This window comes from Pogona vitticeps, chromosome 2, assembly GCF_051106095.1.
Source record: "Pogona vitticeps strain Pit_001003342236 chromosome 2, PviZW2.1, whole genome shotgun sequence".
NCBI classification, from domain to species: Eukaryota; Metazoa; Chordata; class Lepidosauria; order Squamata; family Agamidae; genus Pogona; species Pogona vitticeps.
In genome coordinates, this window is record NC_135784.1 from 148,329,989 (window position 1) to 148,349,179 (window position 19,191).

General features: G+C 45.0%; 1 protein-coding gene and 1 long non-coding RNA gene across 5 annotated transcripts in view; one reads left to right on the plus strand and one right to left on the minus strand.

Moving 5' to 3' along the window:
* Positions 1-2,892: 2,892 nt before the first annotated feature.
* Positions 2,893-4,683, minus strand: LOC144586316 (uncharacterized). The gene is made up of 2 exons (XR_013541086.1): positions 4,556-4,683; positions 2,893-3,016 (listed from the first exon to the last, which is right to left on the minus strand). It is a non-coding gene; the product is annotated as an uncharacterized LOC144586316 (long non-coding RNA).
* Positions 4,684-4,695: 12 nt separating this feature from the next.
* FAM20A (FAM20A golgi associated secretory pathway pseudokinase) overlaps positions 4,696-19,191 on the plus strand; it is a 50,025-nt gene continuing 35,529 nt past the window's right edge. Inside the window, exon 1 of one of the 4 annotated variants that reach the window (XR_013541084.1) lies at positions 4,696-5,558. Coding sequence is in view for 2 of the 4 variants with exons in the window: in XM_072990786.2 (XP_072846887.2) it covers positions 5,188-5,558 (371 nt within the window). In the remaining 2 variants the exon portion in view is untranslated. Of the gene's footprint in view, positions 5,559-13,722; positions 13,780-19,191 lie in introns of those variants that run through there. The other 3 variants (XR_013541083.1, XM_072990786.2, XM_020791293.3) reach the window with 3 other exon arrangements.

Below are 19,191 nucleotides of genomic sequence, written 5' to 3' on the forward strand. Positions count from 1 at the left end.
GTTGATTTCCTTTCCCAAGACGGACAGGTCATAATGGAGAGTTCCGACTAAACGCAATCCACCTGGAGTAGGAATTGGCAGTGCCACTCCAGTATCTTTGCCAAGAACGCCTCATGATCAGAAACAAAAGGCTTATATATATATTAGTGCTGTGCAAAAGAAGTGACTGAACGATGGTCCCTCAGAGGGATCAGAGATGCAAAAGTATCACAAGGAATTATTATTTATTCCAGTATTTAATACTGACCACTATTTGGGTGAAGGGTGTGTTCTTTTTTAAAAAATGCCCACCATTGCATTGGCTTGCAATAAAATAATGAATATTTTGAACCCCACTGATGTGCTTTGTAACTTTTGACTCATTTTATTTTAGCTCCATAAGGTTTGCCCATCTAATGTACAATACCTTGCTAAATTCTGTTGGCTGGTCCATGTTTTATTTTTCTTCCTCCACCCACTTATTTTGCCCTGAATTAATGAATCCTAGGCAGCCGGTGACTAGCCTTCCATCAAGATAGTCATTTAAAGGATGACTAAGTAGAAGGAGGCCAGATCCTTTGGAATTTCTGGATGATTTGGCCACCAAAAGGGCACGTTCCAAGGGAAAGGTTCTGATGTCTATACCAGCAAATCTGGATTAACTGTTATGCTCAGTAGAAAACCTCTGGCTTGGGTTCTTCACCCAGATTTTCCTCAGCCAATCCAGAGGAGATAACATATCTGGCCTGCTTATTAATCCAAAAGGTCTTGGAACTCACCATAAAGCAGATGGAGGCAATGACCGTATTACCTCTATCCTGATCAGTTTTGGCAAAGGAACAACTTAAAACCTACCAGAGGCTACCCACTCCTGCTACCCATTAGTTCTGCCCCTGCCATTTCTGCCCCTCAAGTTTTGCTGGGAAATATGATGCTACAGGTGTAGCATATCAGGGCTTGTCTTCCTGCAGATGCTCTTGACAGTGCCCTGGAGTGAAATTCTGTTGGAAAACCAGCATGCTGTGTTGCTCAGAGGAGCTGCTGGAATAATCGTAGAACTGCAGAGCTGGAAGGGATAACCGAACCCAGCCTTTGTCAAAAAGGTGCAGTGGGGAATCAAACTCCCAGCCTCTATCCAACAGCTCTATTTCAACAGTGATACAACCTGCTGGAATGCCCCACAAAATAGCCATTGTCTGGAGACCTTATGCTGCCCATCCCATTCTAATTGCATACTGTAGCAATTTCTGGAGGGCCATGTCTCTCATAGGCCACCAAAGTGAATCGACCACCAACACACTCCATGAAGGCTGCCATCTGACAGAACTGTTTCTTCCTGAGCTTGTCTGAACTGCTTTTGAGGACAGCTGGTTTCCTTTGAAAGGCTGTACACTTATTATTGGAGTAGGGGTAGAACTGGTAGGGATACCTTAATAGGCTACAACTCAATACGCAGTTACTCAAAACAAAGTCGATTGAATTTGATGGGTAGATGTGTACAGAATTGCCCTATAAATGACTAATCTGGTACTGCATTGGGTGTATTTATATACTTTTCAGCATGTTAATAAATTATGGAACGCGTAAGTAATTTTCCCTAATAGACTGGAATAATTAATAGTGCTGATATTTAAATTATGGTAGCTGAACTCCATAAACTGAACTACTATTCATAAACAAGTTGAAATAAAACTCTACAAGAAGCTGTTTAATTAATTGAAGTTGTTTCATGGATGTTGTTTAATTAGTACTTTCACTATTGTCTATGCTTTAAATCCTAGTACTGTATAATGATGTAGCCAGTTACAGTCTTTTCCCCATAACTTTTTTAGTTATATTTCTCAACTGATTATTTTGAAGTGTCCTTGGTATATGTCTCATCTGAAACGATTTAAAGAATGATAATCTATTTCTATTGTCATCTAATAGCATTTAATAATCATCAATTATCTTAGAAATGCCGAGCTGGAAGGGACACTACGGATCATCAAGTCCAGCCCCTGGCAAGGAGGCTCAGTGGGGAATTGAACTCTCAACCTCTGGCTCCTAAACCAATAAGCTATCCAGCAGTTCCTTCATTAGAGTTACTGAGTTATTTTTTAAAGAAACCTCTGGTATCTAATTACTAATAATCAAGACAAGTCGCCCACAACAGTGTGTACATTAACATCTCTTGTGTGAGATCAACAACACTGTAGAAGAAGATACCGAAGACCTTACTATGGGCTTAAATATGTTCTGATTTTTTTTTATTCCCCAAAGACCAGGATTATTTTTAATATTATAAAGCCTGCATATTGCTGGACTCTGTAATACGTATTTTGATGGGATTTTGAAAGCTCTCTTTTAAGACTGCGAAAGCCCAGACACCAGCTGGGAGAAGTATAATTGACAGGAATGGCAATAAATTGTGAAAGAATGGAAACTCTCGCCAGCACCACAACCTCTCTCCGTTGGGTTTTTAAATGACACATCTTGTGATTCTCTGGTGCTTGTTTGCCCAAACAAAGGGGATTACCAAATCTTCCTCGCCTTGGCGATGGGTTTGCAGTACTGCAAATAGGCAAAGATCAAAAGAATCTAAAGCTGGAGAAGAGTATCAGTGCTAATCACAGATAGGCTGGATTAGAAAGACAGCACTCTGGCACTCGGGTGGCACTTTCTCAAAGTCTTTGAAATGACTGTCATTTCTAGCTACCTTTAATCTCTTTCTGCAGGGGCCAATCATTTATTGAACACAGAGTTCTCTTATTAGTCTGAATCTTTAAGCACCCTGGCCCCCACTACTTGCTCTTGATATGCAATCCCCTAAGCAAATCCTTTAGCTCCTGTTCCTACCATGATCCTAAAATCTCTCTCTTCTTCTTCTTCTTCTTCTTCTTCTTCTTCTTCTTCTTCTTCTTCTTCTTCTTCTTCTTCTTCTTCTTCTTCTTCTTCTTCTTCTTCTTCTTCGTTGTTGTTGTTGTCGTTGTTGTTGTCGTTGTCGTTGTTGTAGAAGTAGTGTTGTCACAAATTTTTCAATCTGAGATACTTAATTCTGGGGCAAGGAAAGGGAGTCAGTGTGTCATATAACAGTTATGTATCCAGGGAGTACCCTCCCATACAGACGTAGCTGGCTTATTGAAGAACATGGGAACAAAGCAAACAGCGAAGGCACGGAGATGTGCCATTATCTTTTCCAAGGAATGCAAAGGAAAAGATGATGGAGCAGAGGTATCTGCTTATAGTCTCCTTCCTCAAGAAGAAATTCCTTTGGCGTTGCTCCAGAAATTGGAGCAACTACAGAGGAAGCCACCTAGGAGCAAAAGAGGCTCTTGGTCCATCACTTGACCCCACATCACCTGTCAGAGACTCTTCAGGGCTATGGGCAGAAAAGGGACCTTTCCTGTCTTCTGATCCTGTTTGGCTGGGTCCTAGACATGTCGGTATGCCTGAGACAGAGAACAAGATGGTACCCCTTCTTGCTCCATGCACAAAAGTCATCTGAACCAGTACTTGAATCTTTCTTCAACAGATGGTGATGGGGCTTTGTCCTTCAGCTCACTCAAAGGGCCCAAGGCGGGCGGATGTTGCGCCTAGCTCTACCCCTTGCTGCTGCCTTCCAGCCTCTCTTGTCTCAGGGCACTGCCTCACTTTGCCAAAGGATACGGCTCACTCTTCCTCCCGGAAACATCAAAACTTGGTCCTGGGACCTTTTCTAACCAGCTACTAGGGTCTCTAATTCAACGTTGCTTTTGGAAGCAAGCTATTGTAATTGTTAGGCCAAAGGAAACATTACAGATAGCTTGATGTTAAAAGAGTGAATGCCTTACGTTCCAAAAGTTCTAAGTGCAGGAGCAGGAGCGTTCCACACATGTCCCTCAGTTTGTAAATTAGCATGCTTTGCTTGCTTTAATTTGCTGCTTCAGAAATGGTGGAAAGAAAGTGCCACCAGAGCACCATCTTTCCAGTCCAACTCACTGAACAGCTTTGCCATTGGCGGTGAATGGTCCTCGGGAGGTAAGCACGGGCTTCATTTGCAAATAGGGTTGCTCAGACACAAAGGTCTACTTGAGTCACCTCTCTAGAACACTGAGAGATTCCAGCTTCTAAGGGCAGGCAAAGGGAGATGTCAACCTCCAGTTGGATTTAGGGCAGAACCTGGTCTGTCCCTTGGCTTTAAAGACCAGGACTGCAGCAAAGCTACTTTCTCTAAATGGGACACACATCTAGGCATCTGAGGTGGGGGGGGGGATATTTCACCCCATCCTGAAGGCTAGACAGTTCACTTGCCTTTTAAACATAAGCACTCCTTAGCTGGGACCTAGCCTTGACTCTTGATCGCCACAGAGGGCGGGGGAGCGAACCATGCCTGCCAGGGACAATTCCTGACTTCTCCCTCAGCAACGGGTCCGCGCCTGTCTTTTGCACAAGGCGAAAGCCCGGGAGAAGGGAGCGTCCTCTCCCCGGGCAAGGAGCGCGACTTCGGCGCTCTTCCGTGGAGACGCACTTGCTCTCCCAGGTCCTGCCCTTCCCTGGACGGCTGCTGGGCGCGCTCCCTCTCCCTCGGCCCCGATCCTTCCCCCCCCCGCCTTACCCCCTCAGTGTTGCGCTTCGGAGGCTGGCGAGGAATGGATCTCGGGAGCGGGAAGGGGGGACGGGACGGCGGCGGGGGAAAGAGCGCTTTCGCAGGCACTTTGGCCGGCACAGTCGCTGCCCCTGATCTGAGCTCCCTCGGAGGAGGAGGAGGAGGAGGGTAGGTCAGGTCCGTCGTGGCTGCTCCCCTCCCTCCCTCCCTCCCTCTGTCGCTCCCTCCTTCCCTCCATGCCCACCCCGAGCAGATCCATCCTTCCAGAGGCAGCGCTGCCTGCCGGTTCTCCTGCCCTCCTGCCTGGGGAGGGCAGCTCGGGAGCGGCGATTTGGGCAAGGTGCCGGGCGCAGCCCCGCCCCGCCTCGCTTCCTCCCCCCCCACCCCCACCCGAGGAGAGCGGACCTGCCGTCTCCTCTCTCTCCTCCTCCTCACCTGCTCCTGCGGCGGCAGCGGGGCAGAGGCCCTCCCCAGGCGGGCTCCCCTCCCTCCCCTCCCAGGCGCTTCGCCTCTCTGGCCCCCGCCCGCCCGCCCTCCTCAGAGGCCACGATCCCGCCGGGTCGCAGCCATCCTCTCCCCCGGGGCGAGGATCCCGGCCGCCGCCGCCGCCGCCGCCGCCGCCGCCGAGCGCTGGACCGGCCATGCTGGGGATCCGCCGCGACCGGCTGCTCATCCTGCTGCTCCTTGGGGCGCTGCTGAGCGCCGATCTTTATTTCCACCTCTGGCCCCAAGTGCGGCGCCGCTTGGCCCCGGCCGGAGCCGACAAGCCGGGCTGCGCTTGCCCTACCGCCGGAGCCGACGGAGCCTCCTCTTCTTTTTCTTCCCCGAGTCCTCCGAAGCCCTCGACGAGGCCGCCGGACGAGGAGCGAAGTCCCCCGGCGGCCGCCCGGTCCAAGCTGAGGCGGCTCTTCGCACACCCGCTCTACAGCGCCCCCGAGGGGCCGGCCGAGAAGCTGCTCAGCGCGCAGGAGGCGCTGCGCTACTACCGGCGCAAAGTGGCCCGCTGGAACAGGTGCGTCCCACCTGGCGGGAGGGGACAGGTACCACCCCCCCGCCCCGCATGCACACCTCTCCATCCTGCCCCAGCCCACGGTCGCTTTGCTGGTACTCTTCTCCCCGCTTTCTGTTGGTTCCTAGTACAATTTCTAACTTAGGCGTGATTTGGAAGTAGGAAGGGGGCGGTTGCTGCCACCAGGACTAGAAACTTGCTCAGCAGTGAAATCCTGCGTCGATTTGGGCTTTTTTAACTTAATTATGTGGAGGGAAAGAGTTAACTGCAAAGTCAAGTATGTTTTATTGTATTGACGTTTATGTGCTTTTAAAAACTCTCTCTCTCTCTCTCTCTCTCTCTCTCTCTCTCTCTCTTTGGCTGACTAATGAGATACCCTTTCCAGATTAAACAATTTCTGTGTCTGTAGACGTGGCTTTCTTTAGTATAAACCAGAAGCTGAGGATGACCAGGTTCCTTGTGCCTACTCTCTTGCCAGGGTAAATCCCACTGAATTCAGGAAAGCTTCCTTTCTCCTAAACATGCACTGGCTTTGATTTCATGTGTGCATCATTCACCCTTTTCCTTCTGGATGGGTCGGAACATCAGTACTTATAAGCCCAGAATGGCAGAGAAGGCCTTCTACCAGCCTGAGAACTTTATAAGATAAACACTTAACTCCAGGCTTTTTGAAAACTTCACTTTCTGGTTCTTGCTGATACAGCCGTTGTTCAATGCACTAGAGCAAAACAGATTGGCATCTTCTCATCTGTTGGCATCTGTGCCATCCCACCCAAAAAACACAAAAATCTTAAAATTCTGTCCTCTCCAGCTTTTATTGTTCAGCTCTGCAGACCTCAGGGCTCTCCCTGTCATTCAATCAGAGGCCATGCTTTTATTTTGTGCTTTGGTGGATGTGACAGTGTCTGTCCAGCCATCTGGGAAGTCAGCAACAGAACTGGCTGAAGACATTTTTGCTGCTAGAAGCAAATTCGATGCCTTTCTCCCCCTCCATCTGCATAAGATGGACTGGTGGCTGAATGATCTTACTTTAACTCAGGTGATGATGGGGTATTGTTCTCCTTCGCACATAAGCCTGCAGGTTAGTTTGTTGTTGCTATTGTTGCTGTTGTTATATGCCATCAAGTGACTTCCAACTGGTTGTTGTTGGTTTTTCAGGCTGTTTGGCCATGTTCTGGAGGTTTTTCTTCCTAACATTTTGCCAGTCTCTGCATCCAGCATCTTCAGAGGACAGGAGTTGGAACTCTCTCTGTGTTCTGGTGTAGTGTGTGGGATAGTTGAGTATTTATAACTGTGGGATCAGCTTTTTGTCATTTTCAGGAGATTGGGTGATTATGGTGATCAGGGTTTTTTTATGGGTGTATTGTTGTGATAAGGGGAGAATGATCTGTCATTGTGATTGATGGGTGTTGTTAGCTAGTCTTTTGTGTGCAGTGATCACCGGTCCTTGTGGCTGTGTAGAGTTTGTTGACCATTTTGCAGGCTGTATTTTTCAGTTCTTGGAGCCAGGCTTCGGTGATTTTTAGATTTTCTTCTTTTTTGTTGTTCAAACTTTGCTGGTGTTTGTGGATTTCAGTGGCTTCCCTGTGTAGTTTAACATTTGCCCTACAGGCAAATGGCTATTCCAAAAATGAAATCACAAGAGCCATCAAACCGAGAAAACACTGAACTGAAGAAGAAAAACAGCCACCCACAAATAAAGTATTTCTGCCATACATCAAAGGGGTCACAGACCGCATGGGGAAACTTTTGAAAAAACACAACCTACAAACAGTATTCATGCCCACCACAAAAATACAACAAATGTTATGGTCAACAATGGACAAAAAGGGACCCCCTCACCACTGTAGGAGTATACCTAATACCTTGCAGTTGTGGCCAGGTATATATTGGGACCACAAAACGCTGCATCCACACTAGAATCAAAGAACATGAAAGACATTGCAGGCTAAAACAACCGGAAAAATCAGCAGTAGCTGAACATGCTCTGAAACAAGCTGGACACAAAACCCTATTTCAAAAAACAGAAGTACTGGACAACACCAGCAATCATTATGTCCCCTTCTGCTGGAGAGCATTGCCTCCCTTTACATATTCAGGCTGTTTTCCAAAGCACTGTGAGGTGAAGTGCCTGAGGTGAATAGTCCTGGTCTCTGGACTGAGCATGGCCTTAAGGACAGCTCAGACCTGGTAGCAATGGTGTCACCTACAATCATTGCCTGAGTGGAAAAACATCCAGGAGCCAAGCCAGATAGAGGAAGCCAGAACTTGAATCTCTAGCGTTGTTTTAAGCATATGGAGCAAAGATCCAGATTTGATTAGAACTGCAATGCTGGACTGAGGAGGGAGGGCTTTTTCCTAGTTTAAAAGCGTTCCTGAGACATACTTAGAATTGGGCAGGGGTGTGGATGAGCCATGATACATATCTTTTTCATACTGGGATTCTAACAATGCCTTCTACAGATGGCTTGCTGTGTATTAGGCAATAGGTAGGAAGGTCCAGTGAAAGATATCCCCACATCAAGTTTGAATCAGCTGTGTGTGGCCCTGTAGATATAGTTAGGCATCCCTCTCCCATCATCCCTCATAATCTATAGGCCTGGCAACGGTGAGTGGGAATATGCTACCCTTCAACATGTGTGGGGCGGCATATTCTTCCAGTTTAGCTTCCAGAATGTAAAAGTGTTACTCTTTTCGAGTACAGTGGACCCTCGACTTACAGACGGCTCGACTTACAGACTTTTCAAGTTACAGACTTCTCTGGCTGCAAAATTTAGATTCGACTTGCAGCCAGAGAATCGACTTACAGACCAGAAAAAAACCAAAATGGAATAAAAATAGAATAAAAACCACTGGTTATGGGATTAATCAGTTTTCAGTGCATTGTAGGTCAATGGAGATTCGATTTACAGACTTTTCGACTTGCAGCCACCATTCCAATACGGATTAATTCCTTAAGTAGAAGGTCCACTGTAACCAAAAATCCAAGAGGAACTGCAGAAAATTACCAGATTCTGAGCAGAGAATATCTTTCCTCCTATGCACAGCTAATTTGGCTGACAGGACCTTACAAAATTTGGGTTTTGATTTTTGTTTTGTTTGTTTGATTGTTTTGCATTTTCTTAAAGACCGGGCATGAGTCTGGGCATAGGGTTTTTTTTTTAAATGCTTGAATTGGCTTCACAACTGAATGCAAAAAGAGCCTTGCATTAGTCTTCACACTGATCAAACTGCTGGTCTAGGCATGGGTCTCAGTTAATAAAGCCAGGGATCAGGAGGGAGAGCATAAATGAATCAGGGTGGTTAAAGCCTTCCTTCCTGGTTCTTGTGCTCCAGAGTGAGGGACTATTTACAAGCTGGGTGTAAATGTAAGTAAAAATCAGTCAAGGAAGACAGGTACGCAGCCACTGACTGGACAATAACTCATGCAGTCTTGTACCATTGACCATGACAAATGAGGCTGGTTGGAGGTAGCAGGCCAAAACATCTGGAAAACAAAAGGTTCTGCAGCCCTCATCTATCCATTCATCTGTGTATCTAATTGACTTGACTGTCTGCCATCAAATCAGTTTTGACGTATGGTGGCACTCCCCAGGGTTTTCTAGGTATAGAGTTTTCAAACATAGTTTACCTTTCCCTTCTTCTGGGGTTGTTCTGGGACTGTGAAGCTTGCTTTAGACTACACAGGCTGGCTCTTCTCATGGGAGGCACACTGGAGAGTCAAACTCCCAGCGTCTGGCTCTGCAGCCAGATACTTAATTTACTAATCTCTCTTTCTCTGACTTTGACTTTGTACAGTATATGTCTTTGAATTATATCTTGCCTATCTCCAGTGAGATTAAGGTAGTATATATGGATCTCTTTGTCCCTATTTTATCCTCATAGCAACTGTGTGAGGAGGTCAGGCTGAGAGAATGTGACTGGCCCATAGCTAAAGGGTGCTCTCCTCAGGGGACCCACTTTGAGGGTGTATAACTTGGATGCATGAAATCCAATCTTCACCAAACCTGGAGGGATTGTAGAGGCGAGTCAGAGGACTTCTCTGTGAATGCGGTGTCTCTAGGTGCCTGGTGGGGGGCATGTTATATGGTTTTAAAGTTAAAAAAATTGACAAATAGATTCATCAATTTGTCAGAAAAAAATCATACATTTGTAATTCATGATTTGTCATCTTGATAAATCATGAATCAAAACGAATCACTGTTTTTCTGATCCATGATCATCTCTAGTACCAACTACTTTTCTCAGATTTCATGTATTACTCAGCTACCAGGGGTTTTACTCTCTATGTTGTCCACTTTTAGATGGAGGTAAGTCTTGCTGATCACTTCGGTCTGTACATCCCGGTTGTTGTTGTGTGCTGAAGACTACAGCACTGGGCTTTTAAAATCTACACTATACAACAATTTAATTAGGGAAAGGAAGATGCCACATAAGGGACCAAGCACCTGGAACAATTGTGTCCTTTTCTAAATGTAGCAACGGAACTTACTGAGCAGCTTTCTAGCAGCCTTTTAAACTTAACAGGGTCACTTTTGTTCTGCAGAAGGGGGGGGGAATCAAGCTGAACACCTTGGCACAGGAGCTAAAAATCTTTATCACAAACCTGCCACCGTGTCTATGTTATGCTCAGATCCCTAATTGGCACTGCTTACGTGTCACTCTCTCTCTCAAAAACAAACAAACAAAAAAACCAAACACCTCACAATGTAAGAACAAGAGCTGTTGGTGCAAGATCCAAGGAGAAGATCGATGGGAACGGGTGACCTTGCTCCGGTTCAATGGAGTAACTGTACAGTACTTTAAACCACCGAGGCGGGAGACGTGACAATAGAGATAAATAAGGCTGTCACTTAAGGCCAAGTCAGGCTGCAACTACATAGCCAAATGCTATGAGATTGGCTCGGCTTATGAAACAGGTGAATTCAAAGTATTTTTCTTAATCAGATGGCACAAAGGCTGATATGAATCAATCCATCCCTTTTTGCTCCCAGATGGGCTTCCCCACACACACACACACCTCTGCTGCTAGGAGTGGGGTTTCTACTTTTTAAAAACCGGAACAATTCAAATGGGCTTTTCCATGTAGTGGGTAGTTGTGATACATTTTTGTAAAGATCGGTTGGCATGTCAGTGGTGTAGGTGTAACCTCTCTGAAATTGTATTTGGAAGATTCATCAACAGTAAGCAAATAGTGCCTTAGAACTTTAAGGCATTTGGTGCATGATGTTCAGGACTCTCCCCCAATCATCCTCCATCTTTAAATATTTTTAATTAATTGCATATATGAGATTAGTGCTAGATTACCTTATCACCTTAATGGTGAGCCATTATTATTATTATTATTATTATTATTATTATTATTGTTGTTGTTGTTGTTGTTGTTGTTGTTGTTGTTGTTGTTGTTGTTGTTGTTCAAAAACACCAGGCACAGTCAATCAAAACTGTATTATATAACATGGACTGGTATTATATAATTATGTTTTAACTAAAAACCTAAGTATCTGTTAAATATCGGCACAGTATGAATGCTGTTCCTAATATTGCTTTTTTTGGTAGCTCTGGTGGTGGTGTGATTTCTAAGATCTGCAACTGCTTATAGTTCTGTATGAAATTTCTTGATATTGTTCCCAAAGCCCCAATGACCACGGGGACCACTGAAGTGCATTTCATCCACAAGCAAGATGTTTCAATTGCCAGGTCTCTGTACTTTGTTAGTTTTTCCAATTCTTCATTTTCAACTCTGGCATAGCCTTTTTTATTAATTATTATTAATTATTTTTTTGTTGTTGTTGTTGTTAAAAACACCAGGCACAGTCAAAATTAAAAACATTGACTGGTATAATGTAATTCTTTATTTCCAATTCTTTATTTTCAACTCTGGCATCCTTTCTTATTGTTGTTGCTGTTGTTATTTCCTATATTTACACCCCATAAAAAGATCATCAGAGATGGGACCAGAGAAAGGAAGGAAAGAAGGGGGATGTAGGCTGGAATGTGACTTGCACAGCATCCAGTATGAATGGTGAATTCCCAAATCAATCTGCAGCCCCTGTATGAGCTTTGACTATGATTTCAAATGTTATACAGGCTGTGAATCAAAGCAGAGCGGAATCGCTCCAATTTAGCTTTCCAGTGCAGTTGCACCCATTGATATGATGGTGAAGAGGCAAGAATAGCTGTTTGGTCTTTTGCAAACTTTTTCAAAAAAAACATTAGTACTGTTGATGGTGGGACAGATAGAGAAATAGTGTGTCTTTGGCTGCCAGAAATATTTATCACAACAGCAGCTTTGGAGAAGGGAGAAGATTTCAACAGGAGAGTGTAGGGCAGAAGAATAAAGTCTTCCCACAACCTGGCCTGATCCAGATCACATGACCAGGGCTGATGGGAGCTGTAGTCTGGAGGGTCCCATATCACTGCCGCTCTCCAGGACCAGGAACTGAAGTGGTTTCTAGGAAGCAGGAAGTAGGTTTAGTGGGAACTGTATCACCCTACTGATTTCAATATGTCCTCTTGACAGTTTTAACACTTCTGCTGAGGTTCAGATTCTGAAATAAAGAATGGAGCAGGGAAAGTGGGGGAGGTGTGGCCTGACAGCTAGGATGTGATGGATCATGGGTGAGTGTGAAGACTAGAGTAAACGCCCAAGACCAGATGCTTTATGTAACTTTTATGGTTTAGAATGCAACCAAAGAGGAGGAGAGGAGCATGCTCCTACTGGTGCAGTGGGTCATTGGCCAGGGAGTTAGGGGGAAGGTTGCCACACATATGAACTGGCATGAACATGCGAACCAAGGTTTGTGTCCATCTCGACGGGAGACCAGTCACTAAACAGAACAAACTAATTTGCATAATCTCAGAGGTGAGAGGAGCTCATGTTGTGGCACACAGATACTTGCATTTGTTAAGAATTTTTTTTTCCAGTCATAGACTATCTCTAATGTCTGTTTCTGGTAGGGGTGTGGTAGGGGCTTGGTATTTCAGCAACGAGATTACTGCTCCCAGAAGCATTGCAACGGGAATTGGACTTAGAAGAAGGCCTTAAACGAGGCTTCAGCCTTGTCCAGGCGGTTGAAATGAAGGGGTCTTCAGGTATGTGTTTGTGGGCTGGAACTCCCAGGATTCTTCTTGGGGAATTCCTGGACAACTTTAGGATTTGAAGTCTTAAAAAAAAAACACTTCCAAATTCTGGCCTAGAACAATCCTGAGCCTGTTTCTGTCAGATCATTATGTTTCTTTGAAATCAAATGTTGCTCGGTGTTCCAGGAAGTTTTAATAAATAGTCTTGGCTGAAGACCTCTCTGTGTGGTGCTCTTTCCCATATGAAAAAAAAAAGATACATTGCCAAGAGTTTGGGCTTGCCGATGCCTGGAACAACTCTGAAAGGTTTTGTAGGAGAGAAGAAAGCACAAGCCGGAAGGGATGAGGCAAAAGTGGAACAAGAGCTCAGGAAAGAAATGAGGAACGTCCCAGAGACCTTGATGGTTGGCCAATTAGGCTGCTGTTTCAGGAGAAAAACAGCTCGCCAGTGAATGGAGATTCTTTGCAGTTGATCAACTGCCCGCTGAAACTTTCAGATTCCATCTTTACAATCTAGTGGCGTTAACAGAGGTTTGTTGAAACGAGTAGAGTCTGGAGTTCAGACCCAGGCCCTTGTGAGAAAATTGGGCTGCCAATGGTCTTTCACGGAGAACTGATGGACAAACACCCATAATTCAGAACTCACCGTGGCACGCTGGAGAAGACTCCCATGCCAAGAACAGCCCATCTGAAACACTGGAATATTTTTCATCAGAGGCAGGCTCTTGGCTGCTTATAGCAGGTCTGAATTGGACTCGAGGTTATTTCCAAAATCTTAATTTCTTCCCCAGCCCTTGAAATGCATTCATTAACCAAGAGTGCGTTTTACACTTTTAAGTTTCTCTGTGGTCAAAAGCCAAACATTCTCCTTGAGCAGCTGTTGGATTTACATCAAGGGCATTTAAAACATCGGCTGACTTACTATTAAATACTGTCTGACACTGTGTTGCCACCCATTCCTTCCTGCCCTGACAGAGGCTCTGTGCCTTTAACAACTGCGTGGCATGGAAATGTCCCTCAGGTGTATTTCTCAGCCTAGTATTGCAGAATTTCTGCTGCGGTTAAAGGCATGTAGCTTCTTCCCCCCCAGGGGAAAAGCTTGCAGTCCTGGGCTCATGGTCAGATTTGTTACGAAGCAAAGGTGAGAGCTGTGGGATAGTGGTTATATAAGGAGCACCAAGGAGTCAATGGCAAGGGGAGAAAGCCTTGTTTGCAGACCTGCCTTTGGATCTTACATCTGTGAGGCTTATGGGAACCTGCCAAGGGAAAAATAAAGTTGGCAGCCTTACCCTGTGACCTAGATTAGTCCAGAATGTGCTTCATGATTTCCAGGAAGTGTGGGAGGGGGAATCACTGCACAAATACATTAACTAAACAAAAGAGGAGAAAGGATGAAGTTATAGATAGCAAAAGGCCAAATGGGAAAGAGTTCCATATTCCTTTATCTGCAGAAAATAAATTGCCTTCAGGTCCAAAAGAGGAAAATGCAGACATTAAAACATGTTTACCTTCAGAACGTGCACTAATATTTGATTTGCAAAGCTCGGGGGGGTTCTCGGCTCAGGTTGTGAAGGGGTGTAATGTGGGGAAGGGCAGTAGTAGTTGCAGGGGAGTAGGAATGTGTAATGTGAGGCCCCCCAGGTATTTTTGGATTGTAACTATCATGAGACCTGACTGGATAGATCAGTGGTTTAAGTATATTGTTAAATCAGAATTGACTTGAGAGCACATTGTCATGATGATGATTAGCTATTATGGATGCTTGCCAACAGAGCCACTGGTTTGAAATTGCCAGAGTTATAGGGAATTTTTAAAAAAAAATAATTGAGGGACTGTATATTGCCCACCTCAGAACCAGAGGGAATTCTGGAAGATGGCACTTGTCATGCAGTGACTGAAATTCTCCCTCACAAGAATTAAAAGTACTGTACAGGTGCTCTGTATCTCTGGCTTTGCTGTCTGGTAATTAAAACACAACACAGTTCATCTTTGGCACAGACATGTCTTCTGCTGATGTGAAAGCAACTTGGAGCATTCGGCTTGCCCTAAAATAAATGAAACCGGTAGCCTTTCGCTGGGAAAAGTATTTTCATTTTTCTTTCATTCTGGTCTTGGCAAATGGTTCATCAGGTTGGGTGCTTGAAGCCCAGACAATGCTGTACTTAATCACAATAAGAAGGACTGAAATATTCAAGGCCACTTAAGTAGCAAGTGTTTAAGTAGTATGAAGAGCTCCTGCAAATGGATATTGATTTTGAATTTGCAGAAGGACTAATACAGGCCAAGAAGGCAATGCTATGAAATGGGCCTGCTGAAGATAACGGCAGGCTACAAAGATGATAGAAAGTAAGTGTCGGCTGTAATGGATCTCTGAATACCTCACAGGTCAGATATAAGGGAAGCCTATGCGTTAAGTGCACACATCCTGAATTATCCATGAATCTTTTGTTGTCGTTGTCGTTACAAACGCACAGTGCATGCTTTTGGAATGCTTCTGAAATACGCAAGACTTGCATAGAAGGGTACCTTTATACCATGACAAATTGTTTGTCCATCTGGCCTCTTATTCTTTATTCTGACTGATCACATTTGAGATAGCTGACTTGCAAAACATGTGCCTTGCACTCCTGCCTCCCCTCCCCACTTCCGAATTATAGTCCCAGCCCAAGAGGGAAGGCAACCCTGTTCTTCCTGTTTGCTTCTCATGATGGAGGAGAGAGGCAACAACAGAAGGCAAAGCATTGCTGCCCTAGAGGTTTTGGTGGTTGAGGCAAAGGACAAGATGTCCACCATTCTATGTGCAGACATGAACCAAAGGAGTACAGTGCTGGTGCTGGACCCATATCAGATTTGTTTTGATGGCACAGAACAGGCTGAGTGTCCCACAGAGTCCTGTCCTCTACTGTGGGGGGCCAGGAGTTACGTGAGTGGTCATGAAGACATAACTAATGCCTTTCATCATCTAAAATGTGAGTTAATTACTGCATTTCCCCCTAATTCTTGGGGTGGCTGCAGAGAAAGCAATGGAGAATTTGGCTTTAATTCTACTAAGTTCTGGCTTTGGTTCCACCCATTGCTGGCATGTCACTTTCAAGAGGCTATGAACATATGAATGTGGCAATTTATGGGCACATGAATTAAACTGCTGTACTACAGGCAAGACTCTGCTCACAGCCAAGAGTTCATTCCCAGCAGGTTCAGATAACCAGCTTAAAGTTGACTCAGCCCTCTGTTCTTCCAAGGTCAGTAAACTGAGTACCCAGCCAGAATCCATCTGAAAAAATACACTGATGTTAGTTTGCATGCACTAAGTCACATAATTGGTATATGATAGCAAATGCCTATGCTGACTTCTTAACTAGTGGGCCATTTGCCTCTGAGATTTACACCAATACACTTACGCTGGCAGGCGTAAGTAAGAGGATTCCGTCCTCTCTGTTTTAAAATGTGTACATGGCAAGGTGCATCTTTAAGCTCTCACCATAGGTGGGATATACTATATGATCCAACTCTTACACACTGCCCACAAGGTCTGTCCACTCCAAACGTAGATAAGGGAGGATACCACAATATAGGTTTGGATGTGCTCAAGTAAGAGATGTGTACACAGAGGCATGGTATCAGATAGTATCTACTGTGTGACTGATGATCACATTACACAAAATGCTGGCTTTGTAGAAGCTGAAAGCATGTAAATTCTTCAGTGGCATGATTCTCTGAGAACTGTGTGCTTGGAGCAATCCGTTTTGTAACTTTTAAAGCTCTATTTCCCTTAACATATAAGATTCATGTACTGTACTGTCAAGTCAATTCTGATTGATGGCAACCTTGTTTCAGGGGTTTCCAAGCAGAGAGTGGTTCACCCTTCCCTTTTTCTGGAGTTGCCGTGGGACTGTGCAGCTTGCCCAAGAGCCACGCAGGCTGGCTCTATTTCTTAGAGTCCCAGTGGGGAATCAAACACTTGCTTACCAGCCAGATACCTAAACCATTGAGCTGTCCAACCAACAACCTTCCCTTAGCATGGCCAACCAGTCACAAAACAAAGCAAAGTGATTTGCAAAATAAATGAGCTGAAAAAAGCACAGGGCTATGGCAAATGTAGTCTTTCAGCATTTAAAGCAGTCCCACTGCTAACAATGAGCTAGTAGAGTTGTGAAATTGGGCTCTGAGGTGCATCGGAGCCTAAGACCTGCACCCCAACCCCTACCAAATCTCCATGCTGGCTGAGTGGATGAAATGTCCCTAGGCCCTAGTGAGGACAGGTGAATGACATTCTCCCGAGCGAGCAGAGTGAATGGGTAAGTTGAACCCACAGTTGTCATCATTCCAGGCATTCTATTGCAGTCGTGTTTTCCTCTTCTGGATTTGTAAAAAAAAAAAGTGTGACTATCAGAATTTACACTTGGTGTCAGAAAACATGTGTGGAATGCATTCAAAAGTGGGACAGGCGTCCCTAAGCTATTTATTGTACTGGATGTGCCTTAAATCATGCCATGTATGATGGTATACATGGCTTGCAATGATGCTCTATGTTGATAATGTATAAATTGCTGCTCATCCTGCCACATAATTCCCTCCCTCCTGAGAAAGAGAACTCTCTCTGTGTGTGTGCATGCATGTGTGGTTGTATGTGTGCCTTTCCCACCTCTTTTTCTGTCTGTTGCTGTTCATCTGCTGTTTGCCCCCTTTGGGGTAGGGAGCTGCTTTGCTCATTTACTACCAGGATTATTCCTGTGAGGTCTGGACAAGCCATTTGCCCTTGTGTGACTTTAGCATCGTGTCTTATTCTTTTGGGGGAGAGACAGTATTGATTATGCTTCCAGTCGCTTTGGAATGCAATATGTGGCACTCATAAAAGCAGGCACTCTTCCGAGAATCTTTACAGGCTGCCTGAACACTGAAAGGTGTCTTTGCCTTCGTGCCCCAATGTGGATGAAATGGAAGGCCAAAGGCTTTTATTTTTTGAAAGACTGTTATTTGTACATGAATAGTTTGGGCGATGCAAGAAAGGTAACCTTTGACACAGGTAGGGAATCAACAGCGGAATAACAGTGGTGCAGAATTTGAAGTGTTGCCTAATGATTTAAAATGGCCTGGGCCAGTGACCATAAGGAACCACCCAACCCTTACATCGTTGAGATTTATGGTAATGATGTTAGCAGAGTGCAGCAGGCTACTAAGAGGAGCTTATGGTTGTGAATTCAAGAGCCATCACTCAGGATGCCCACAGCAAGATAAAGAGGAAAAACACACATGTGTTGTTCCAAAAAAAAAAAAAAATCAGTTTGGGATAAAATAGAATAAAACCTAGGCTTCAGTACCAGAGCTGTAAGAACTGCCTTCTTTGTGTGCAAACCCCTATAGAGGAACCCCCAAGGCAGAAGCAGGAGAACAAAGGGCCAAAGCTATTTCTTTGGAGAAGCGGGGGGGGGGGGAGAGAGAGAGAGAGGAGAAAGAGTCCTAAGGACCTCTGCTATGTAGTGACTACAGAGAACCAAGACGCCCAGCTCTACCTATCTGTCTGTTCCTCCCCGCCCCCCCAGCACTGATAATATTAAATACAGTGTTGATGGACTTATTCGGACAAAAATGAAACCAAGACATCTTGGGTTTCCAAAGTGTAGCTCTCTAGTATTAATGGGGACAACCCCAGGACCAGGTGCTGGATGAGAGTGATTCCAACGTAAAGTGTTTTTTTGTTACGTGCTATCAAGTTGCAGCTGTCTTTGAGCAGCCCTAATAGGGCTTTCCAGGTATGTGAGATATTTAAGAAGCAGTTTCACAACCCACTAGCTGTGAGTTTCCATGGCTGAGCAGGGATTGGAGTCCAAGTTCACTGAGTCCTAGGCTATCCGTTACACCGCACAGGGTACCGCAGCATCATTAGGCAGCAGTAAAGGGCAGAGGAATAAAGGATATTGATGGCCCTGCATCCCAGGCAATGTAGATTTTTATATTCCTGACAGTATCTGCTTCAAAACAAAGCCAATTTAAGCCTCCGATCTGAAGACAGAGGGAGACAAATGTCTGCAGCGATCCCTGAGTGAACTTTGGCAACTTTGATTCATACCCTGAATAATGCTTGTAAATTTCACTTTCTGGCATTTTGAGAACAGAAATGAAATTGACCAAGTCCAATCTCAACCCTGCTGAGAGACAACCTTTTAGGGAAAGGAATGAAAAATGGACCGCCTTGATGCTGTGGTGCTGGAGTCTGTGTCTAGCTCTTTGGAGAAAAGGGAAGGGGTTGGGGTTGGGGTTGGGGAGGCAAGGGGATGTTTTGCTGTCTGCCATAAAGCAGGTCTGCTTCCTGCGTATCAAGGCCATCCCCCCTGTCTTTCTCTATTCTCTGTCTCTCATAGATGTGGCATGGTGTAGTCTAGTGCAGTATAGGCTGGAGAACTTGTGATCCTCCACTGGGTATTGAACTCCACTTTCCACCAGTTCTGGCCCTAGCAAGTAACTGTGGCTGACTCATAGTGTAAGCCATTTATTTTTTGAGTCAGGGGTTAGGAAGGTGAGAGCTGCAGTTTTCTGCACTTGGTGTGGCACC